General features: G+C 40.6%; 1 protein-coding gene across 1 annotated transcript; it reads right to left on the reverse strand.

Annotated features, from left to right (window-relative positions):
* Positions 1-3,124: 3,124 nt before the first annotated feature.
* LOC149847933 (uncharacterized) lies at positions 3,125-9,137 on the reverse strand. Its single transcript, XM_090009469.1, has 5 exons — positions 8,815-9,137; positions 7,095-8,667; positions 5,492-5,877; positions 4,812-4,872; positions 3,125-4,067 (listed from the first exon to the last, which is right to left on the reverse strand). The coding sequence occupies exons 2-5, from the start codon at positions 8,496-8,498 to the stop codon at positions 3,465-3,467; spliced, it is 2,454 nt and encodes an 817-aa protein (XP_089865595.1). The 5' UTR covers positions 8,499-8,667; positions 8,815-9,137; the 3' UTR covers positions 3,125-3,464.
* Between the last annotated feature and the right edge of the window lie 13,483 nt (positions 9,138-22,620).

Raw genomic sequence — 22,620 nt, forward strand, 5'->3', positions numbered from 1 at the left:
GTAGAGGATAGGATAAGGAGAGTTCAGAGGAAGGATGAATATGAATGAGTTTAGGCAACAGAGACAGAAAAAAAGGCCAAACAAGTTTAGGAACATTAATATGAGAGAGGCTATAACTCGTGGGGAGAATCTCAAATGTTTGGTTGAGAAAGAAAAGTTCATAAACCCCTATTAACTCATCTAATCCAAACTATATTATCAGAATCAGATAAAAACATAAAGTCCCTGAAAGATGATATGAAACCTCATTACCAAAATGTGATATATGGATATAGACAAGAGAAAATACTTTTTATAAGACTTTTTACCTGAAGGTTGGGAGGAGGATGCAGAAGATACTCCAAAATTTCTTAAGTTTAGTGGAAAAGGAAACCCAAGAGCTCACATAGCTCTATTCATGGGAAGTGTGGCCAAACACCACAATATATAATGATAATGGCTAATCAATTGGTTTTTCAAGAATTTGGAAGTAACGACATTAGAATGGTTGTCTACCATAAGCCTCCCACAAGTCTTTCAAACCTACTCTTAGTAGACATCTTCCACCTATCTTCCACCTAGTTAGGATCCAAAGATGAAAACCGGTTACAACATCTGTCTTGAGGTGATTCCTCTTCTTTTCAAGCTTTATTGGTTGAGTCCTCCTTAACCTAAGATTGTATTATCTATTTACTATTAATAAAAAAATTCTTTCCCTCAAAAAAATAAGAAATAAAATTATTTTCTCGACATCCAAGGTTAGTGGATAATGACAAAGGCTTACGACCCTTACTATTACTTTGAATAGTTGCCACATTACTTTCGTGTGCGCATATCAGGTCAGAGAGACCTCTGACCCATTACAGGTCGCTATGATGTCGTTCATCCTTGCAATCAATGGCATCCACAATACTATGGCTGAATTATGTTTTCAGTTGTTCATCTTGCAGATTCTAGATGCCGTTCATTTAAGGCATCAACGGTTCAAAAAACAGGTGAGACTACTCTAAGAGATGCTGAGTCCAATCATGGTGTTTTGGATGCCTTTCAACCCATGGATGAACGACAGCAGCACTCTGACCTGATCCACACTCGTTATTTTCGATGGGGCCATACGTGATATGAACCTTGTTTAATACAACTCTCTCTCTCTTTTCCTTGGAGGAAAACATTGAATTCATTGGCATTATAATAATCATTTCATCTCATACATAGGGACGAGGTGTCACCCTAAGGCAAATAGGTACAATTGACAGAAAAATAAAACATGTTAAAGAGGTTTCTTCATCTTCACTGACAGCAAACTTAAGGAGATCAATCCATTGCAAATCTGAATCAACCCTCGATCCTGCAAAACAATATTGGGAGGCGAGTGGGTAAAAAGACTGGCTCACCAAGTTCCTCAAGTGAGAGGGAGTTCTTCGAAAATTCAAGCACCAACCCCATCTTGGGTCCACATCGTGGCAACCGAACGATTTGTTCTGGCCACCACACCAAACCAAAAAGGTTGGTAAAGCATTCTCTCACTGTCTGTTCGCCCAACCAAACATGACACCAGAAACTTGTGGATCCTCCATCCCCAAAATTCACCCTAATGCATGCCATAAAAAACTGTAAAATAGAAACAAGCTGTTTCCAAAATCCCGAACCATTTTTCCATATAGTGTTTTGAATCTATGGATGGCAGTAGACCAGGGGGAAATGGGCCCCCGCCCCGCCCCGCCTCACCTCATTTGGACCGGGGATGGAGGTTAAAATCAAAACCTTTGCTTCCTTTGGACCGGGGATCCGGACTCCACCAATATTCGTGGGTAGCGAGACCGTTTGCCAGTTCACCAAGCTTTTCGAGGTTCCTTCCTTAATCAGCCAATAGAAATTTCTGATTTTTTTTTTTTAAGTACACCCTCTCTAGTTTATTTGCTTGTTCCATAACTATTAGTTCTATGAATTGTTTTCATTTGAACATAAGAAAATACAACTCGAAGCGAAGCAGCAGTTAAATGATGAAAACCCATCAAGTTCACCCTTGAGTGCGAACTTAATATTTCTTCAATCATGGCTTCCATTATTACTCATCATCTCATTCGATAATCGAATTACAACTTCGATTCAAAGATTTCGTCTCTCCGAAAAGAAAAGGCGATCTACCACGATTCCGAAAACCTAATTGCCATTGACTCCCCGGTCTACAAGAAAGAGGCTGAAATCATATTAGTTTTGAACATACATTTTCTCGTTTTACTTTTTTTCCTAATTGCGACTTGTCAAAGTTGTTTAATTAATCTTATAAAATAAATTGATTAATGTGAGATGTCTTTGAACGAGACATGGATGTGAACCTTATCACATCTTCTTGGCCTTTTGAAATCATTCAAATAAAGGCATCCCAAAGATTTAAACCTATATATATATATAGCCAATTACAATGTCAAATCAGTTGCATAGAAAATGTCCATCTGATAATCATTTGGTTCTTTCCCGTTTCTGTCACAAATTTGACCCAAATAATAATTAAGAGCATAAAGTCTTCCCTCAAAAAAAAAAAAGAACAACTCCAAAACTGCAACTTGAAAGCATTTTAAGTCCTGCTCTCACTGTTTCATATCCCAAAGAAGTTTAGGAATTTTTCGTGGCAAAATAATATCTCAAATATTTCCATGAATTGCTTTTGTGGGGTTGGGAATTCCCACCCACCCAAAAAAAAACTTGAATAAGAGGAAATTCGTGCAAGTGACTCCCAAGGAACTGATATTGTATATATCAACAGCAGACTGTTGATAAGACATGGGACTATTAAATTGACAAAATTTCTGCATACATAGCCATTTCCAAAACACAAAAATGGAGATTTGGACATGCTGTATGGCCAGACAAAATTGTTGAACAAAAGCCCGTGAGGATCAAGCAAAAGCCAACATTTTATGATATCACATTCTGTAAGTTACTGTTCGTGTAGCAACTAGATAGGTGAAACAAAACTTCATTTACTCACTTAATACATGCATAACCTGCAATAACGGCAACCATGAAAACGTTCAATCGATCATGCACTTCAAGTACACGATACCATTCACCAAATCCCATTCCACCACTCTTTTCACTAAATCTCTTGATTTTGCTTAGTTATCTTAATAATAAAACGCATGATCATCAAACAGGTAGGTTGTCCGACGCAAATCGGACGTGTTTATATATATAGATGATAATGATGACGGGTTCTAGCAATCTACTATTATACATCCCTACACTTTGAAAACAAAGTTTAAAAGAAGTTACAGAAGAAGTTACAATTCTACGTATTTCAATCATGTCTTTCCGACACGATAAAATTTCAATAGCGAATTTCATCATACATCACACGCACATATATACGTATATGGAGACCGTACCTGATGGACCTGGCTACCGGTTCCTCCCATCCACACCGGACTCCGGTTCGATTCAGGTCACCAGAAAGTTCTTGCACTGTTCCAGCTGCGGCCAAGCTAGCTAGCTAACCGGCGAAGTCCCGGAGGAGTTGGGTCTCTCCGGTTTTGAACCCCCGGGCCCACGGTGAACCGGCTCTGCTCAGGCAAGCCGCCGGCATGCCGGAGGCCGAGCGTCAGCGAAATGTGGGTCAGATCCCGGCCGTGGTACAGCCCACTGCCGCCGTATCCCACGGGCAGGGCTAGACCGGACTCGGAGCCCACCGCCACCCGGTCCGAGAAGTCGAAGGAGTCGGAGTCGCCGGAGAGCGGAGGTGTAGAATGTAGTGGTGGTGGTGGGGAGCCGTCGAGGAGGAGGTTTCTGGCATCTTTTCCGGCGTCGGTTTGGCCGGAGGGGTTGTTGCGGTTGATGCTGCTGCTGACAAAGGTTGCTGCCAAATTGGGGTGTTTATTGATTGCGGTCTCTGCAGGGTTGGACGTCTCATCCTTTTCTGCCGTGTTAACATTGCATCTTTTGCCGCCTGACGCCGCTGCGCCCTCTGCAGCTCCTGCTGATCCCGTGGCAGATGCAGCACCTGCTACCTCTTTGGCTTCTTCTTGGTACATTTCTTCTACCATGGGTTTCCACAACCGGACCCTGGCATTAATGAACCAATTGGAGACCTGTAACAGCGACAAGCATGAGCCTACTCGCAATATCTTGCATACCCATTTGAGTGTATTGCTTCTACTACCCCGCGGCCCCCCGCCCCCCCCAAAAAAAAAAGAAGAAAAAGGGAAAAGAATAGGCTGTAAAAATGACAAGAGTGAGGTTACATGGAAAATCTCGCATACCCATTTCAGTTTGCGACTTGTTCTTGCTTTTGGAACAATACCCGCAAAAAGAAAAGATTTTTTTTTGTAGTGGTTTGATGAAGATGCGATCAGTAAGTTTGTTTATTGGGGGCTGTGTTATCTATTCATGTAATATATTTTAACAAGAACCCACCAAGGAAATGTGAGTAAAAAAAGCTAATTATATTTGTTGTTATTATAGGTGTAGGTATGATGAAACACAAGCAGCCCTAGCAGCAACCCTACAGAAAAATGGGCTCTTGTACCCATTAAAAAGTCACTTGCTAGAATAGAAGAGACAATCTTTTGGTTTGGTGTTAGCATGATGCTGACAATGAATTATGATATACCACAGTTGGAGTTGAAACGGGGTGAAACAAATATTATAATGCAGCAGAACCATCTCCGAGTGAATCTCTCATACTTACTGCAGTCCCAAGAAAAAACCCAGGGGTGAAGGAAAAACAAGACACTTTTGTCATCTTTTTCACCCTTCTCTTTTTAACCCCTCTTCCTGGTTCAAAAGTGTCAGTTGACCATTTTTTTCCACTTTTTTTCTCAGAGATGACGAACCTGGTTTCTGGATAGGCCGGTCTGTCGAGCCAGCAAATGCTTATCGGCGTCACTCGGGTACCTGGAAATAAGAGAAAGATGATCGTCAGGCTGAACGTGAAAAAGAATACATATGGGTCTGAGCTTTGAGAATGATTGATCGATCCTACTTGGACTAATGACATTGATGAAATGCTGCAGCAATCATAAATCTTTTTTTTTCTCACTTTTCCAAAACTAAAAGAAGAAGAAAAACACGCTTTATCATTATTACTACTGCGGTTTATCATAATTACCACTGATGCTACTAGCCTACTACTACTACTACAACAACAATTACTGCTATTACGGTAATATAATATTGCAATAGTTATTGTTGTTATCCTCCTAAAAGTAAAAGGGAGGGTCTTTTGAATTGAATCAATCATGACAAAAGCAGTGGTGACGTTCAATGTTTCAAAATTTCAGCATCTGTGTGCCAATTTCGGTTTGAAATAACATGGGTTTTCTATTTATACGTGAGACATAAACATCATCCATCTGAGAAAAAGAAAGGCAGCACAGAAGTAACAGGACATTTCATGGTACTCTCTCTCTCTAAAAGAATTGTGTATATCTCCCTCTAAAAGAATTGTGAATCTCTCTCTACAAGAACAGTGACTCGCTAAAAGAATCGTGAAGAGGGAAGAGGGAGAACATACGGATGAAGGAAGTGCTCGAAGAGCCAGGCTCTAAGAAAGTTAACAGAACGCTCTGGAAGTCCTCTCTGAGGGCGCCATGCCTCCTGCTCCATCATACCAATCTGGTGGAAGGCTCTCTGTTGCCTCAGGCTTTGCTCTAGAAGACGAAGCCTTGGTGTCTCTCCTTTAGTGATTCCTGTAGACCCTCCCACATCCTTCTCTCCAAGAAGCTCACTTGTTATCTTCAGCTGGCCGGCTATTGCATCCCTCAAGCATCTGAAGTGCCTAGACATGGCCTTCTGAGCTAGGGATGTATACGGCAATGCTGCGCCGATCCCCAACACCGAGTCGAATGAGGTCACCACCTGCTGCATCTGCTCGCAGTAATGGTTGTATCTTCTATCCACCTGAAACCGACATCACAAACCACTAATCAGCAAGAAGATGAATAAAAACAGAAAAAAAACTCAAAAAAGAGAGAAAAAGATGAATAAAAAGCTACACACGTAATGTCTCTACAGGACAAAAAGAAAGATAATGGTTTTTACAAGTAGTGCACTTATTTTAGTAAAAAAAAAGGTAGTGCGGTTACACCACATCAACAAAATCAGAAGAAGAAAATTTTCAAAATATAATAAACAATGTATAAACAATGATTGAATGCCATTCTTCTTTCAAAGTTTAAATAAAAAAGAAAAAAGGGACACCATCTTGTATCTAATCTGCACAGCCGACAATGACTAAAGAGCCTACATCACACCCTTACTTTAAATTGACGATAATGAGAAGCATCTAACCATATGAGGATCCAACAACAAAATTTAAAATTTTGAAAACCCAGAAAGGAAGAAGTCTTAAAAATCATTGTGTTATATCAAGAAGAAGAAGAAGAAGAAAATGAAGTGAGTTTTTGTATTTTTTATTTAAATGAAAATAAATCACAGTCCAAAGGTTTTTAAAGAAGTAATAAAAGAAAATGAAAAAAAAAACGTATGTAGCACTATTTGCATGATCTTTTGCAGGCTTAACAACCAACCCTCATTTTTCAGTTTCTTTGGGAGCATTATGGAAAGGCAGAAGGCATAGAATAGGAAAAAGTTTGCCCAAGTAACAAACAAGACCAAATATAGAAGCAAAGAAGTATTCTAGAGATTGAAGAAGGAATGATTGAGTGGGGAGGAATAATCACGAACATTTGTTTTTATTTATTTTTTTCCTACAAGAGGTCAACCCTGTGATGTAAAATCAGATCGCTTCGTTCTGCAGGCCTATGAAATTTCTCGAAATAGCAACCTTTGTGCCTCTTCTGATCCTAACAACACTCATATTTTTAGTTTTTTTCCCAATCAAGGGCCGTCGTTTCTCATTGGACCTACATTAAACCCTACACCTCAATATCCCAAGTACAACCAGTCCCCCAAAATAGTAAAAAAAGAAGTTTACCGCATTACCCACCAAGTCCCATCACCCCCAATTAGTCCGGCCGCCGGAATCCGGCAACAAAGTCTGTGCCACCAATGATATATATATATATATATATATATATATATATATATATATATATATATATATATATATATATAGAGAGAGAGAGAGAGAGAGAGAGAGAGAGAGAGAGATTGACCTCATCTAGCATTGCAAGGAGTTTGGTCTTCTTTCTTTGGTGCTCAAATCTATCAGAAGAAGATAGTGGGAGTTGAGATGAGGAAGGGTTGGAGTCCCCCATGTTGGTAGATGTCCATTTAGAATTCTCTTGCTTCCCTTGCCTTCTACTCTTCATCTGCCCCCTCCCCACACTACAAAACTCTTCCAACAGATCTTGTGCGGCTCTTAGATACTTTGAGTTTCTTAGGATCATAGATGAATGGATGGAGACCGAGGCCAATGGGCTCGTGCCCAGGTGAACCTGGAGAGCCTGCAAGCCCGGCACACTAGTACCACTACCACTAGCACCAACAACACCATTGGTCACAATACCACCCTTGAGGGCATATAACCCACTTTGGTGAGCAGGAGGGTAGTAAACAACACCATCCATTCTCAATTCCTCCCCCTTCCCTCCAGCCACCGCTGCCGAGGTTGTTTCGCCTCCTTGCATGGCCGCTTCGAGGTGCTGCAAAGATGATAGAGATAGCGAAAGCCCCTGATTCTCTGCTATCTTCCCTCCTGCTCCTCCTCCCCAATTCCCCAACTTCCCCCCACTGCTGGCGGCGGATCCCCAATTCAACTGCTGTAGCTGCACAGCGGCCGGAATCACATTGTTGGCAGTGGGCGGGAAGACAGTCGACGGCGAGAAATTTGGGTGCAGTTGCTGGAGTTGATGGGCGTCCGGCGATGGGGTGTGGAGCAGCATGTGTAATGGTGCTGAAGGCTGCTCCGGCTCCGGGTTCATCAGAAACAGCTGCATGGCTGCTGCATCTGCATTGATGCTGGAAATCTGATGATGCCCCATATTATTACCGCTATTATTCTCTTGCCTATTGCTATTGTTGCCATGGTTATTGGTATTGCTGTCATTATTATTGATATTATCATGATCATCATCATGGCTAGTGTGGTTATTATTGCTGCCACTTTCCTTTGATACTACCAAAGAGGCCAAGTGAGGGTGAAGGTGTGGGTTCAAGACCCCTTGCCTACTAGCGCTGTACCAATCATTGGTGATGCTGTTGCTGTTGTTATTGTTGTGACTCCTCCAATTCACAAGATTTCCATGCTTCCCATGGAGATGGGATGGGATCCCAAGCAGATCCGCTCCTTGTTGGAGGTTGAACATTTCGGAGAGCATCATGCTTGTGCTCTCGTAGCTTTGGATGTGGGGATCTTGCTGCTGCTGATGGTGGTGGTGGTGGTGATCTTCCAGGATGTTGTCGAGGCTGGACGACCCGGGAAAGAACCTCAATTTATCACGGCGGAGTTGCTGAGCTATGTGGGGTGTTTGGACTTGGGGTTGTTGATGGCTCTGGACTCTTGGCCTCCCAAACGCATCTGTGAATCCGAAGCATCCTTCTTGCAAGCTCTCGGACATAGAATAGTGCACTTTTTTTAACACTCTACTCTCCACTGTTTTTTGCTTGATGCTGCTGCTCCTTCTCCTTCTTCGTCTCTCCTTTGTGGACGGCTTCGAGAAGACGGTGGTGGTGGTGGTGATTGTAGTAGTGGATTTAGTACCACCATATCATCTGGCAAGAGTTTGCCTGGCAAACAAACAAGGGAAGAATGGGAGATTGGTGTTAGAGAGGGTAAGAGAGAGCCCATACTTGGTTTTCATCAAGTGTGTCAGGAAACAAATACACGATGGGGCTAGCATCGTTTTCTCTCAGTAGGGTGGAGGGGGATGTTACCTCATGAAGAGTTGCAGGGGGCCGTCCAGGAGCCATAAAACACATCCATCGTTGTCTCTCTGACGAGTAGCTTTATTTTTTTTCCTTTCTTTTTTATTCTCTCTTTGCTCTCTTCCTTTGGTTCCAGGCCACCCTCTCTCTCTCTATCTAACCTATTGATCTAAACTATGTGTGTGTGTCTCTCTCTCTCTCCTTGCAGAGGAAATAGACCATCTCCTTCTGAAAATGATGAAAGAGCAAACGAAAAGAAAAATAAAGAGTCGAGACTTGATCAACAGACACCGCAGGAAAAGGTCGCCGTTCTCTTTCTTCCCTCACAACCCACTCACCATAATAAAACCAAAATGATAATTCAAGCATGCTCACCTAAATGACATATACCCCCTCACTTGTAGCCTGTAATAACGTCTCTTCCCCCATGATGATATATCTAAAAGGGCTAAAAAATAAAAATAAAAATAAAAATAAAAGCTTCAGAAAGATTTTCATCTATGACAGACATACCCCCTTTCTCCTGGCCATGGCTTTTGTCTTTTTTTATTGGGGTAAAAAATATCACGAGTGCCCTTAGCATTTGTTGATATCACTGTCTAGTCCTATGGTTTTTAATATACCATAATCAGCCACCTTAACCAGCGAGTACTTTTTACTGTTTTACTCATGTCAAAGAAATGAGCAACCATGAAGAGGAGGACACTATTGCTAGTAACTCATTGTTCTAAATCATAATATTATAACTTACAAAAAAAACTTGGAGTTTGATCATTCCTAGCTCATACTGATTAAGTACCCTTGAAAAATTACGATTGAAGGGTGGATTCTTATTAAATCTACCGTGGTGAATTTGTTTATAGGGTCAGGTTTGATCAAAACAACTTGCATTATAAGGTTTAAGAGGGGTAAGAAGATAGAGGATGACATAAGGGATGAGTGAAACCGAATTGCATTAACAATAGCCCTATTTCGATATCTCCACGGCAAAAAGAATACTTATCTCCACTTGAAAATAACACTTTTAATAGCAATTGTTTTTAGTTCTTCCCCAAAAGCATCATCGATCTTCTTTTTTCTGAACAAGGATTTCTCCAATGGAACCTAGTGATAGTTTAAAAGGATTGAGGTTTGAAAAGGTATGTTCCCCAAATCCACAAGCATTAATGAAAATTCCTCTCATATTAAATCAAAGTTAATTCTGTTTGACTTTTTTTTATTAACTTAATCAAGTAAAATTTTCTGTCACTCGAATAATCAAAATACCCTAATTGGAGGGCAGTTCGTCATTTATAAACTTAAACCCCATGACCGTCATTTTTTAAAATTGTTGGAGTCAACGGTTGGGTGGCTTGTGGTGTCACACCCCTTTAAATGCTCTCGTATTTATTTGTATTTTTTACTATTTTTATGGTTGTAGGTCTGATAGCAGGTTGACACGCTTGGAGATTAAGTTTGGCACGTGAGAGGTCGACAGTCACGCTTAACCGACCCTAGGGTTTTGTTTACCATGTATGGCTAAGAAAATAGAGTGGGGTCCATCATTATCATAGACTTAGGTAACCATGTCACCGTTAATTTATACATTTGATTTTTTATCGTTTCTTGTTTCAATTTCAGCATAATAATATAAGATCATAATCTCTCTTTTTCTCTCTCTCTCTCTCTCTCTCTCTCTCTATATATATATATATATATATATATATATATATATATATATATATATATATATATATATGGTTTACTGGTTCCGGGTCGCTGCTTCCATGCCGACTCCTTTCTTTGCACTCTAATGAATTTTTAGTATTTTTTATCATTTTTTATAAGATTTTCTCCCCCAACTGTAAACCAGATTGTAGTTGACCGCCCATCTCTCTCTCTCTCTCTCTCTTAGTAGGTCACGTGAAGCTTACCCTCACACGCTCGACCAACATCCATGGACCACAACATGAGCTAAAAGAAGTAGTTCGCACGTGCGTAAGTGGTCTCCACACGTGTGGCAATGTGGTGAATTATGAGTGTGTATTCGGGTGAAATCCGTTCTAGACAAGAACGGATCCTTTTCCCATTAAGAGCCCTTTAGCAGCTTAGCTGTACCACTATACGAGGCTTGTGTATCACTCACCTTAGTCGTTGCACGAACTTCTAATTCCATGGCTTAAAATCTTAGTTTGGACCATATCTAGCCTTAGAGACGCAAACGAGCTGGAATTAGAAGGCCTTGTCCAAGATCTCATCTCCCAAATACGGGGCGGGGCTTAATTAGGGTAATGCTGTAAATTTTATTTTAGACTCCTTGTTATATTCAACAACACTAGTATATTATGTGTAAAACTGGTAGATTTTTTTTATTTAAAGGAGGCAATACAGCTCTTGTATTGTATCTCAATTAATAAACAAGAAGAGTCGGTGCAGTCCTGGACGTAGACAATTCTCTTTTTGCTTTCTTCCATGCATGTTTGTTTCTTCGATCCATTGATAGTTCAAAGATTCATTCCCTAACGCATCTTGGATCCTACCATTGTCATCCCTAGGCAGCTAGGCGACCCCAAAAATAATATATCATAGCCAAAGATTTATGAGCATAGTGGGATCAAACCAACGCTTTGAAAAAGAGCATGTAGCATAAAACCTGGTTCAATAATTAGGATCTAGATCAATCACTGGGTTTGTTCGGATCTAGACCAATATATGGTGATTGAAAGAAAGCAAACAAAAACTGGGTTTGTTCGGATCTATCTCACCCTTCACCTATGCATCTAGTGCTGTCAATCGGTCGAGTACCCGACCCCATTAGGGTATACTCGAACCTGTCTAAATAACAAATCGTCGGATTCAGGTTTGGGCTCGGGTTTTGTTAGGTCACAAAAATGAAATATCAAACTCAGACTTGCTTAATTTCAAAATTTTAATTTTATTAAAAATACATACCAAATACTTGGGTCGGGTACTTGGTAAAAAAGCTAGCTAGGTCAGGTGAGGTGAGGTGCCCAAAAAAAATTATGACCCAAACCTAGCCCGCATATTGCTCGGGTTTGGTTTAGGTCAACCTGAATATTATTTAGCTAGGTGTTTTTCATGCCTGTGCTAGAGAATTTGGGTTCAGGTCGGGTCAAGTACCTGATACAAACCCGGGCCGTTGAAAGTCCTATTTGCATCTCTGCTCTCATTTTGGACTCCCAAAACGAGCCTTAATCAATTTGAGTCTTTCTTTTTTTTTTTTTTGGGGGGGGGGGGGGGGGGGGAGATAATCTAAGGGAAAAAACCATATCACCGACCGCACCTTGGCTGGCCTCCGGTTGATAAAACCTTTAAGATCCCCTTGCCTACCCAAGAGTATACCCAGCTTCGACCTTGCAGCAAGGGACCCCAACCCGTGGGTTTCGAACTTGGGCTTTAACCAATTTGAGTCTTAATTGTAAAAGTTGTGACCAACCCAACGAGCTTCCTGAACTCAAGAAATGTGGGTCCTTGTATTTTTGGCGTCTCGTCTAAGGTCTCAAGATGACAACCAATGCTGTAGTGATGAGAGGCGTGAAAAAGTTGAACTTGGCATTGGTTAATGTGGTCATTTTCGTGGTTGGGAAAAGCAAGATTTTTGTTGCAATTTGGCGTTATAGCTATGGCTAGTAGGCATGGTAAATACTTGGTTGGATAAATAATAATAATAAAAAAAATCAGCAGAGCTCCAGTAAAGCAAGCCATCTGCTCAGTTAGTTTGTGTGTCACGGACCCCGAAAGTACGGACACACCTAAAATCAGGCTCTTCTTATTTAATAATAAAACCACAGCTTCTCCTTTTAATAGAAGAAACATACCAATCACCACGATTTTCTTCTGGCATCCCTTTCTTCGTTTCATTAACTTTTTCCTTCTTTAATCTTCGACCTCTCACAGTTGGTGATACTGGAGGCCATGCGTGTCATCCACAGAGAGTTCAAAGGCACGTGTGCCCTACAAGGATAGTTGTAGAAAGAGAAACATCAAACCCTAACTGGGCACTCAATTAATGAGCTTCTTTATTACTTACCAAACATATAGGGACATTCATTCATAGGCTTTTGAGGGAGAGAGAAAAAGAGAATAATCATGCATATGTGCTAAAAAACAAGCCGAATGAGTGATCGATTTGATAAAGTTCATGAGGGAATTGTGGTTTTTTTGTTTTTTAATCACAAAGAAAAACCACCAATATGGTTCAAACATACAGTTATATAGGTGGAGAAGTGTCATCGATCATAGTCTTGTTTCCGTGTTTGCAGTGTAAAACTTCACGAAAAATATAGTTTCCTGTTTGACTTCAACCTTTGAGAGGGAATTGCAAGTTAAGCTTGTGCAATCAATAATCTCAAATTAAGTAAACTTGGAACTCTTTGGAGAGAAAATTATATATGACGACAAATAGAAAACAAATTAAAACGCCCATATATCGATTATGGAAACATGTACAAACAGCAGCATATAATGCACATGGAGTAATGGAGGCATAGTGTTGTGATGAAGAGCTCCCAAAGCTAAGATGGCCATAAGATGGTTAGTGGTAAAGCGAGGCGAAACATAGCTCTCCTTGGCAACTGACACGTCTCAAGCAGAAAGTAACGCTCACTCTCTCTCTCTCACTAGAATGTTGGTGTGTTTTTCTTTTCCCTCTCTAAAAAAAGGTATAGCATCTGCTATTTCCATTCCTCTCTAAAAAAGGCATAGCATCTTAAAGTGCTACTCTCTCCCTCTCTCTCTCTCTCTCTCTCTCTCTCTCAAACGCATAGCATCTTGGAATTGGAAGTGCTCTCTCAAAACCAACTCTCCATAAGGCATAACATCCTAAAGAGTGTTATACTCTCTTCCACAAAGGTATAGCATTTAGGAGGCACTGTGGTCCTCTTATCTCTTTCTCAAAAAGTGACGGCTAGGAAAACTGGAACCAGATTGACCCACTCCTGTGGTCCACCGTTGAGGAAAGCACTACAGAGCCCACCTATAGACAAGAGGGTACGGAAAGCAATGTGGGCCCCACTCGCCACCTTTCCCCTAAGAAAATTTTTATGGGGACCATCCACCTCTCTCTCTCTCTTTATATATATATATATCATCAAACACCCATTTTCGTCAACCACTGAATCTTACCAACTTGCGCTGCTGAATGCACACGTTTTTTTTACGGTTTTTTTGACATTTAGGGTGATCCCGGATTGCCGCTAAATGTCAAAAAAAAAAAAATGGACGTCTAACATTACACTGGATCATATATATATATGATCCAGTGTTATGGCCATTCTCCACTCTCAACCATCAGTCGTCTGGTTTGGAACAGAACCACGCCATTCCAGCCCCCAAATGTCTCACTAGTGACCTCACAAAAAACTATTCTCCAAGTCTGTAAACCCCCTTGTCGGAGGGGATAAAAAAAAAAAGGACAGGAGGGGGGGGGAGGCGGTTCTCAAAAAATTGAGGAACCCTCTTTCCCCGATCTACGATGAGGGGGGGAGAGGATAAACTTCACCCCCCACAATCGACAGGGGGTGAGGGTTATCCTCACCCCACCGTGAGGGCTATAAATAGCCCTCACGGTGCGCCCTCCCCCATATTCGAGCAGGAGGAGAGCGCAGAGAGAAAGAGAGTGAGAGAGAGATTGAGACAGAGTGAAGAAAAAAAAAAGAAAAGCCTTACCGAGAACGGTGACGAGGTAAAACCCTTCATCTTCTTCATCTTCTTCTTTGTTCTTCTTTTCTGTTTCCAACAAAGGAGGGGGGGCAGCCATGGCTGCCGGCGAATATGCAAAAAACAAAAAGAAAGAAAACAAATAACAAAGGGACCGAGAGAGAGAGGGTCGACCAACCCTGGCGGCTAGCCGACGCCGGTGGCCGTCCCGTCTCAAATGGGAGCAGAGGAGATGGTCGGCAGGGGCCGACCCCTCTGCACCTGAGAAACGAAAGGGGCTCTGCCCCTTCCGCTCTTTTAATCCAGATCGGGTCGGTCTGGGTGCGACCCAAACTGAACCAGGTCGGTCTGGGTGCGACCCAAACCGAACCAGGTCGGTCTGGGTCGTGCCCAAACTGAGCCAACCGAAAAAAAAAGAGGCTGGTTCGGCCTGGGTGCAACCCAGACCGAACCGGGTCGGTCCGGGTTGCACCCAGACTGAACCGAGACAGACAATACAAAATTTTTGTATTTGGGTGGACCGGTTCGGGTTGAACCGAGTCTAGCCGAACCAGGTTATGTGGGTCGGTTCAGATCAAACCGGTCTGAACTGAACCGGTTCAGGCCAAACCAGTTCTTGGGAAATCGATTCAGACTGAATCGGCACTGAGCCGAACTGGTTTGATCCAAACCAGGTTTGATTGAATCGGTTCGGTTTGACTGAATCAGGGTTCTTGGTTCAGATCCAACTGATTTAAACCAGACCTGTTCTGGATCCGATTGGATCAGTCTTGGGTCTAGATCCAGTCAGACAGGTCTGGATCTAGTCAGACTGTCCTGGATCTAGTCAGACTGTCCTGGATCCAATCAGACTATCCCGGATCTAGTTAGGTAGGTCTAGATCAAATCAGACAGTCCTGGATCTAGTCAGACTATCCTGGATCCATTCAGGCAGGTCTGGATCCATTCAGACTGTCCTGAATCCAGTTAGATAGGTTTGGATCCAGTCAGACTACCCCGGATTCAGTTAGACAGTTCGGGACCCAGATGGGTAATGAATCTAGATCAAGTTGAACTGCATTGGATCAAGCTCATAGATAGATCTGGATCGGGTAATTCTGAAGATGTACCAAAATCCGAAATGACCAGAATACCTATTTGGATACCCGAGATTCATTTCGGTAAAATGGACATAACTTTGCACCCCGAACTCAGAATTGAGTGAGGTTTAGTGTGTTAGACTCGTATTGAAGAAAAGAATCTACTAGTCTATGAAATTTAGTTAAATTAGTGATATAGAAATTGAGGGTTTATGAATAAATTTGGAAAGAGTATTTTGGAAATATAGTAACAATGTGTGAAGTTTTGTGCATTAATATGAACATATTATGTAACCAGATCATACTGTTAGAGCTTCATGAGGCTTGATTTCGTAGAGAGAACAGATTCGCCTTCAAGGTAAGGGATATTATAAGTAATTTTATAAATGAATAAACATTTTACGTTACCTGTTATTGTGATTCTTTGTATTAATATGAGTAGCATGATAGCTTTGAGTGATAACATGACATGCATAAAAATTATCATGCCTGACACTATGAGTTAATTTTGCATACATATGGTTGTAATATCCATGTTAGTTATGATGTATCTTGCATGACTGAAAGAAATTGCATTTGTGATTGCATGTTGAATGTTCATTAATATCATGCATTGCGATGAGATTTTGTTAGATTGGAGTTTCATATGGACTATTCATGTTGTATGAATAGATGTATTGAGATCATCATGCATAACCCCTTAAATCTCAGAAGTGGTGACCTGTGGCAAGAGCTACCTGGTTCACGGACACACTGCAGCCACCATGGAGAGTGGGTTGCCAGTGATTTAACGATGTAGAGACCCTACATCTTTGCATGCTTAATGAAAGATGTGTGAGTCCTAAAGTCATCATGAAGTTTAAGAATAAGATTTGTTGTGATCAGTCACGACATCACTCGTGAGAGAACAAATGAATTATGACTTTGAAAATGTGGTTTAATGTGTAAACTTAGTTATGACTTAGGGTTACACTCACACTGGTTTGGGACTCTGGAGGACCATGCATAGTTGATAATCATCATAGTTAGGATGTAGCATGAACCATACCGAGATTGAGAGCTTGACCTCTCGACTAGCTACCGGTGGGGTCCCCGTGGTGGTTCATTGTAGTGCATGGTGGTCTAGGGACCACTGAGAGTGTATAGTTCATTGCTTGGCCAACATATAGAATTAGAGTGTTCTACAGGGTTGCTACGCCCATAGACGGTTATGACCGATATAGCCAACTTAGTGATAGTTGTTGTGAGAGAGGATTTGAGAATGATAATGGGAGGTAATTAAAATATACAAACATGTGTGGTGTGTCAAAAACTAAACTAAGACTAAGAGCTTAGAGTCCACTACAGTTGTAAGTTAATTGTTTATTTACTTATAATTATTTCTTACTAGGTTGTAGACTCATCCCCCTTTTTGTTAATTACAACTATAGGTTTCAGACATTAGACTAATCAGGTCATGAGCAGCTTCTCCTTCTTTAGCAGAGCATTTGGTATATTTCATTTATTTGTTATTAAATAAAAATGTATTTGCTTTTCTTTTGTCATGAATGATGAGCTTTGTAAGAAAAAATATGATGATGGTAATAAAATGAAAAGTTTTTTTTTAGCCACATTTTCTGTGTAAACTTTGAACTCTTCCCTTTGGAAAGTAATACCAACCAAATTCGGACTCCTGAGGTCCCAGATTGGGGTGTCACAAAGTGGTATCAGAGTCAGGTTTACATAGAAAAATGTTCATCATTCATAACAAAATTCAATGACAAGATATAAGTCTCTGCTCGAATAAGGCATGTTAGTGATTAGATTGTTGCATGATTAAGAATGACTAGCGAACGAGGAAACAACGAAGACTCAAGAGTTCAAGACTCTGCTAAGCCTCTCGTCGAAGAGAGAGAGAGGACTTCATCGCTGCAATGACGATGGTTGTCGCAATCATCACAAGCATGACTCAGGTAGTTAGAAATCTGACACCACGACCTCCTCCGATCTAGATTATAATTAGAGACTGAGGTTCTTACCTTCAGAACTACCCCTACACTACCCAAGGGCAACATCCACCACCTTACGAAAGTAAGACTCACCAGTTCAAACGTCAGAGAGCGAGGTCTGCACGTGGGTGGATGGTGGAAAATCGGATGGCGGCTCGAGAAGGAATCAGGAGAAGAGCATCCCCGAACACAAACTTTCTGCCTCGAGGAGGGTCTCGTATGGCCACCGCGTGAGGATGACATATGTCTTGAGCTAGTTATGCAACTGCCATGAGTGCGACCGATCAAAGAATTTCACCTCCAGTCCATGAGTCTTTGTCTAAAGAAACTTGGATAACAGCGATTCAGGCAACTGAAGCAGCAGAAGGCAACCAAAGTGGCCTAGAGTTTGGGCAAGGATGAGCAACTTTGGAGAATTCAAAGGAAGAAGGCGAAGATGAAGACCCAATTGATGATCCTCCCTCACCTACGTACACTTCTGCCTCACCTACCCACACACCTTTCTCACTTACTTATACTCTTGCTTCGCCCCCATACAACCTGAATGCTCCTCCTATGACTCACCAGCATCAGACTCAAAGGAGCACACAGAACAAGCCATGCTTCAGATGGATTGAAGAATGATTAGGATTAGTTAGTTTATTTATTTGAGTCATATTATTTAAATTGCATTGTTCCTTCTTTTGCTTACTAGTGACGTTTCTCGTGCATGTACGAGACTTTTGAATAAAATAAAATGAATGATTTTTTTTATTGTGTGATATGTGATGAAATTTTGTATGAGTACCAACGAACCATGTGATAATAAGTTTACTAAGTGATAATTTCTCTGCAGTACCAATGGCCACTCGCAGAGAAACATCTTACCTATCAAAGGACACGGTAGCGGCCAGGCGAGAAAGGGATCTTCTTGGCAGATCATCGTGAAGGGCGCCCTCATCATTCTCTACTATGGAAGGGGCACATGTTCACGGGGGTCACACAGCGATTCACACTTCTGAGAAGTATGCTCCACGTGAGGGTGGAAAAGAAAGTATGAAGATCCCACAAGGATCACCGATGAGAAGTTCAACAGGGGAAAGTATGAGAATACCGTTAAAATACACTACCAATCGCATCTTGTAAGAGCTTCTGCAAAAACTCGAGCCCAACAAAGTTAACCTCAGACAGTGATTTCTAGCATCACCTCATGGGCTGAGAGGTTCAAGAATATGCAACCTCCGCTCTTCGACGACACCCCTAACGGTGTTGTGGCAGAAAATTGGTTGATGCAAGTGGAGAAAGCATTGGATGTCATCCAATGTCTAGAAGATCAGAGGGTGTGGATAGTTGTATCAAATCTGACCAGTGATGCAGAGCACTGGTGGAGGTCCATCAGGGACACCTTGGAGTCAGACACGTATTTACCTTGGTCGACATTTGTGAAGAGATTTTACAGGCAATTCTTTCTAAAGTGCCAGAGGGTGAAAAAAGAAGAAGAATTTAGAAAAGTGAAGCATGGTGACATGACTGTCGCCCAGTATACCGCTCGTTTTAACTCTCTTTCTTGTTTTGTCAAGTTTTTAGTGGCAAACGAGAAAGAGAAGTGTAGAAGGTTTAAGAGGGACTTGAGGCCCAAACTTTTGAGGTTGGTAGGGCCACAACAAATAAAGAAATATAGTCGGCTCGTAGACTACGCCTCTAGGTACAAGTTTTGGAAGATGAGAACGAAAGAGAAGTCTCAAGGGAAAGAAAAACCCAAGACTGAAGATAAGGCCTAACACAGTGGTGGCATTGTGGTAGAGTCTTCTTGGAGAAAGTTTCAGTCTAGAGAAAGATTTCAGGGAGATAATAAGAGGCAGTACGGAGAACAAACCCTTGGTCAGAACCAGGGTAAGAAAGTCAAGTACGCGAGCAATCAATAAGCCAAGCGACAGAAGATCCAGAAGCTGGTCCAGTCGAACAATGCTTGCAGGACTTGTGGTCTCCAGAGACACGAGGCTAAATATGACTTAAAGAATGTGAGATGTTTCAACTGTCAGCAGATGGGTCATTATGCCAATGATTGCCCACAACCTGATCAAAGAAGCAACGCCCCACCGAAGCTGAAGCCCGCAGTACTAGGTCACGCCTACGCAGTAACTCTCCAAGAAGCTCTTGCTAACTCTGAAGTGGTTGAAGGTGCACTTCCTATTTCTGGTATTCTTACTCGTGTATTATTCGACTCAGGAGCCACACATAGTTTCACTTCTTCAGCATTTAAAAAATGGTTTCCAGTGGCACCTTCAAGGTAAGGGATATTACAAGTAATTTTAGAAATGAATAAACATTTTACATTACTGTTATTGTGATTCTGTGTATTAATATGAGCAACATGATAGCTTCGAGTGATAACATGACATGCATAAAAATTATCATGCTTGACACTATGAGTTAATTTTGCATACATGTGGTTGTGATATCCATGTTAGTTATGACATATCTTGCATGACTGAAAGAGATTCATTTGTGATTGTATGTTGAATGTTCATTAATATCATGAATTACGATGAGATTTTGTTAGATTGGAGTCTCATATAGTCTATTCATGTTGTATGAATAGATGTATTGAGATCAACATGCATGACCCCTTAAATTCTTGAAGTGACGACCTGTAGCAAGGGTTACCTGGTTCGCGGCAAGAGTGCAACCACTACAAAGAGTAGGCCGCCAATGATTTAACGATGTAGAGACCCTACATCTTTGCGTACTTAGTGAGAAATGTGTGAGTCCTAAAGTCATCATAAAGTTTAAGAATGAGATTTATTGTGATCAGTCATGACATCACTCGTGAGAGAATGAATGAATTATGAGTTTGAGAATGTGGTTCAATGCGTGAACTTAGTTCTGACTTAGGGTTACACTCACACTGGTTTGGAATTTTGGAGGACCATGGATGATTGATAATCATCATGGTTAGGATGTAACATGAACCATACCGAGATTGAGAGCTTGACCTTTCGGCTAGCTACCAATGGTGTCCCCGTGGTGGTTCACTGTAGTGCCTAGTGGTCCGTGGACTATTGAGAGTGTATGGTTCATTGTCTGGCCAACGTGTAGAATTGGGGTGTTCTACGATGTTGCTACGCCCATAGACGGCTATGATCGCTATAACCAACTTATTGATAGCTGTTGTGAGAGAGGATTTGAGAATGATAATGGGGGGTAATTAAAATATACAAACATGTATGATGTGTCAAAAATTAAACTAAGACTAGAGGCTTAGAGCCCACTACAGTTGTAAGTTAATTGTTTATTTACTTATAATTATTTCTTACTAGGTTGTAGACTCACACTTTTTTTGTTAATTACAACTGTAGGTTCCAGGCATTAGACAAATCAGGTCGTGAGCAACTTTTTCTTCTTCAGTAAAGCATTTGGTATATTTCATTTATTTGTCATTGAATAAAAATGTATTTGCTTTTCTTTTGTCATGAATGATGAACTTTATAAAGAAAAATTTGATGATGGTAATAAAATGAAAAGTTTTTTTTTTTGCCACGTTTTTTTTATATAAACTTTGAACTCTTCCCTCTGAGACGTAATACCAATCAAACTCAAACTCTTGAGGTCTCAGATTGGGGTGCTACAAAGTCTCCTTAATTCTCCCAAGAATGGGATGTAGATTGATCAAAACTTAAAACCCATACCTCATCTGAAATTAATTTGTTTATGCATGAAATAAAATTGTACCTTGGCTTTTGTGCATCTTAATTTCTGATGTTTCTATGCTTGTACGACATGTAGTTTGATTATGTTTATGAGTTTTACATGATGATCTAATGCCTTGCATGATGAAATTGCATGTATCTAGATTGAATTGGATGCATAATGAATATATGTTTTGATTGTATTGTAAAATATAGAAAAGATGCATGCAAGTATGGTTGCAGTTTGTGTATGTTACCAGATCCAATTTGCAATTCTGTGTATATCAGGTTGAAATTGTTAAAAATCTTGGTATTTATAAATAAAAATCTTACGGTATATTATACATGATAAAAATGAGATGGGTGTAATTAATGTCAAATAAGTTGTTCAACGTTACTCAAACGCACTAACATTAGTTTAAAAAATCACCTTTAGCAGTAATCACGATCACTGGTAATGGTTATTTTTTTGGCCAGATCATTAGCAGTCGTCAAAGACCACCGATAAATGGTTTTAAATCAATGCCAGACATGCGTCTGACATTTTGGCGTTTGATGATAGTCCCGTGCGTGATGAAAACTTATTAACATGATAAATAAACTATGTTAAACACATGCCCAATTAGTCTTAACATTGATTTGGTGGCTATAATGGTATCGTGGTTTATTAGAATCAATCTCTCGCTCTCTTTCTCAAAAATATATATATATATATATATATAGATAGATAGATAGAAGTGATAATTGTCTACCACTTTTCTAGCCTACTGCCAACTTTCTAGGCTTTCAAATATTTTTTTTATGTTCTTAAATCTGAGTGTACAAATGTCTTCTACATGCTTGATTTTGTAATGATCGACTCTTGAATCATCCATCATCCAACTTCAATGAGCCAAGATTAGGTGCATCACATGCCCTCTATCTTTGGTTGACAGTCTGTCAGTTGTGATGCCCAAAAGGTGCATAGGCACACTCAAAGTTTGCCATATGATGGCAGTTGATCTTGGCTCGATTCTAACACAGGTAGGTTTTCATAAGGTTTAAAAGTCAATCATTTAAGATTTTCACAAATATTCAAATATTAAAAATCATATATTTTAATCAAAAAATATGATCCAAATATCATTTACTAGAAGATCGACCATGCCAATCCGAGTCAGATTTGCTAAAAAAAACCATAAAATACTCGTCCGCCTTTGGTAGGCTGACGGTAGGTAGTTACCTAATACTTTTTTAGCCTACCGCCAGAGAATATCGGTTTTCCGGTTGTTTTTTGCAAATTTGACCGTGCATATGTGTTCAACATGGTCAATTTGCCAAGAAATGACATTTGGATCACGTTAAAGATGATTTTTTAAGCATTGAATATTTTTTTGAAAATTGTATACCACTGTTCTTTAAATGTCATAAAAATCTAACTGT

This window comes from Nuphar pumila, chromosome 1, assembly GCF_984573655.1.
Source record: "Nuphar pumila chromosome 1, dmNupPumi1.hap1.1, whole genome shotgun sequence".
NCBI lineage: Eukaryota > Viridiplantae > Streptophyta > Magnoliopsida > Nymphaeales > Nymphaeaceae > Nuphar > Nuphar pumila.

What these genes read in the sequence shown, in the direction of transcription:
- LOC149847933 (XM_090009469.1), bottom strand. Translation starts at nt 8,498, where the DNA reads ATGTCCGAGAGCTTGCAAGAAGGATGCTTCGGATTCACAGATGCGTTT. An exon ending in TCCTTGCAATGCTAGATGAG is followed by an intron (nt 5,878 to 7,094) that starts GTCAATCTCTCT and finishes TGTCGGTTTCAG; the next exon opens with GTGGATAGAAGATACAACCA. An exon ending in TTCGAGCACTTCCTTCATCC is followed by an intron (nt 4,873 to 5,491) that starts GTATGTTCTCCC and finishes TCTTATTTCCAG; the next exon opens with GTACCCGAGTGACGCCGATA.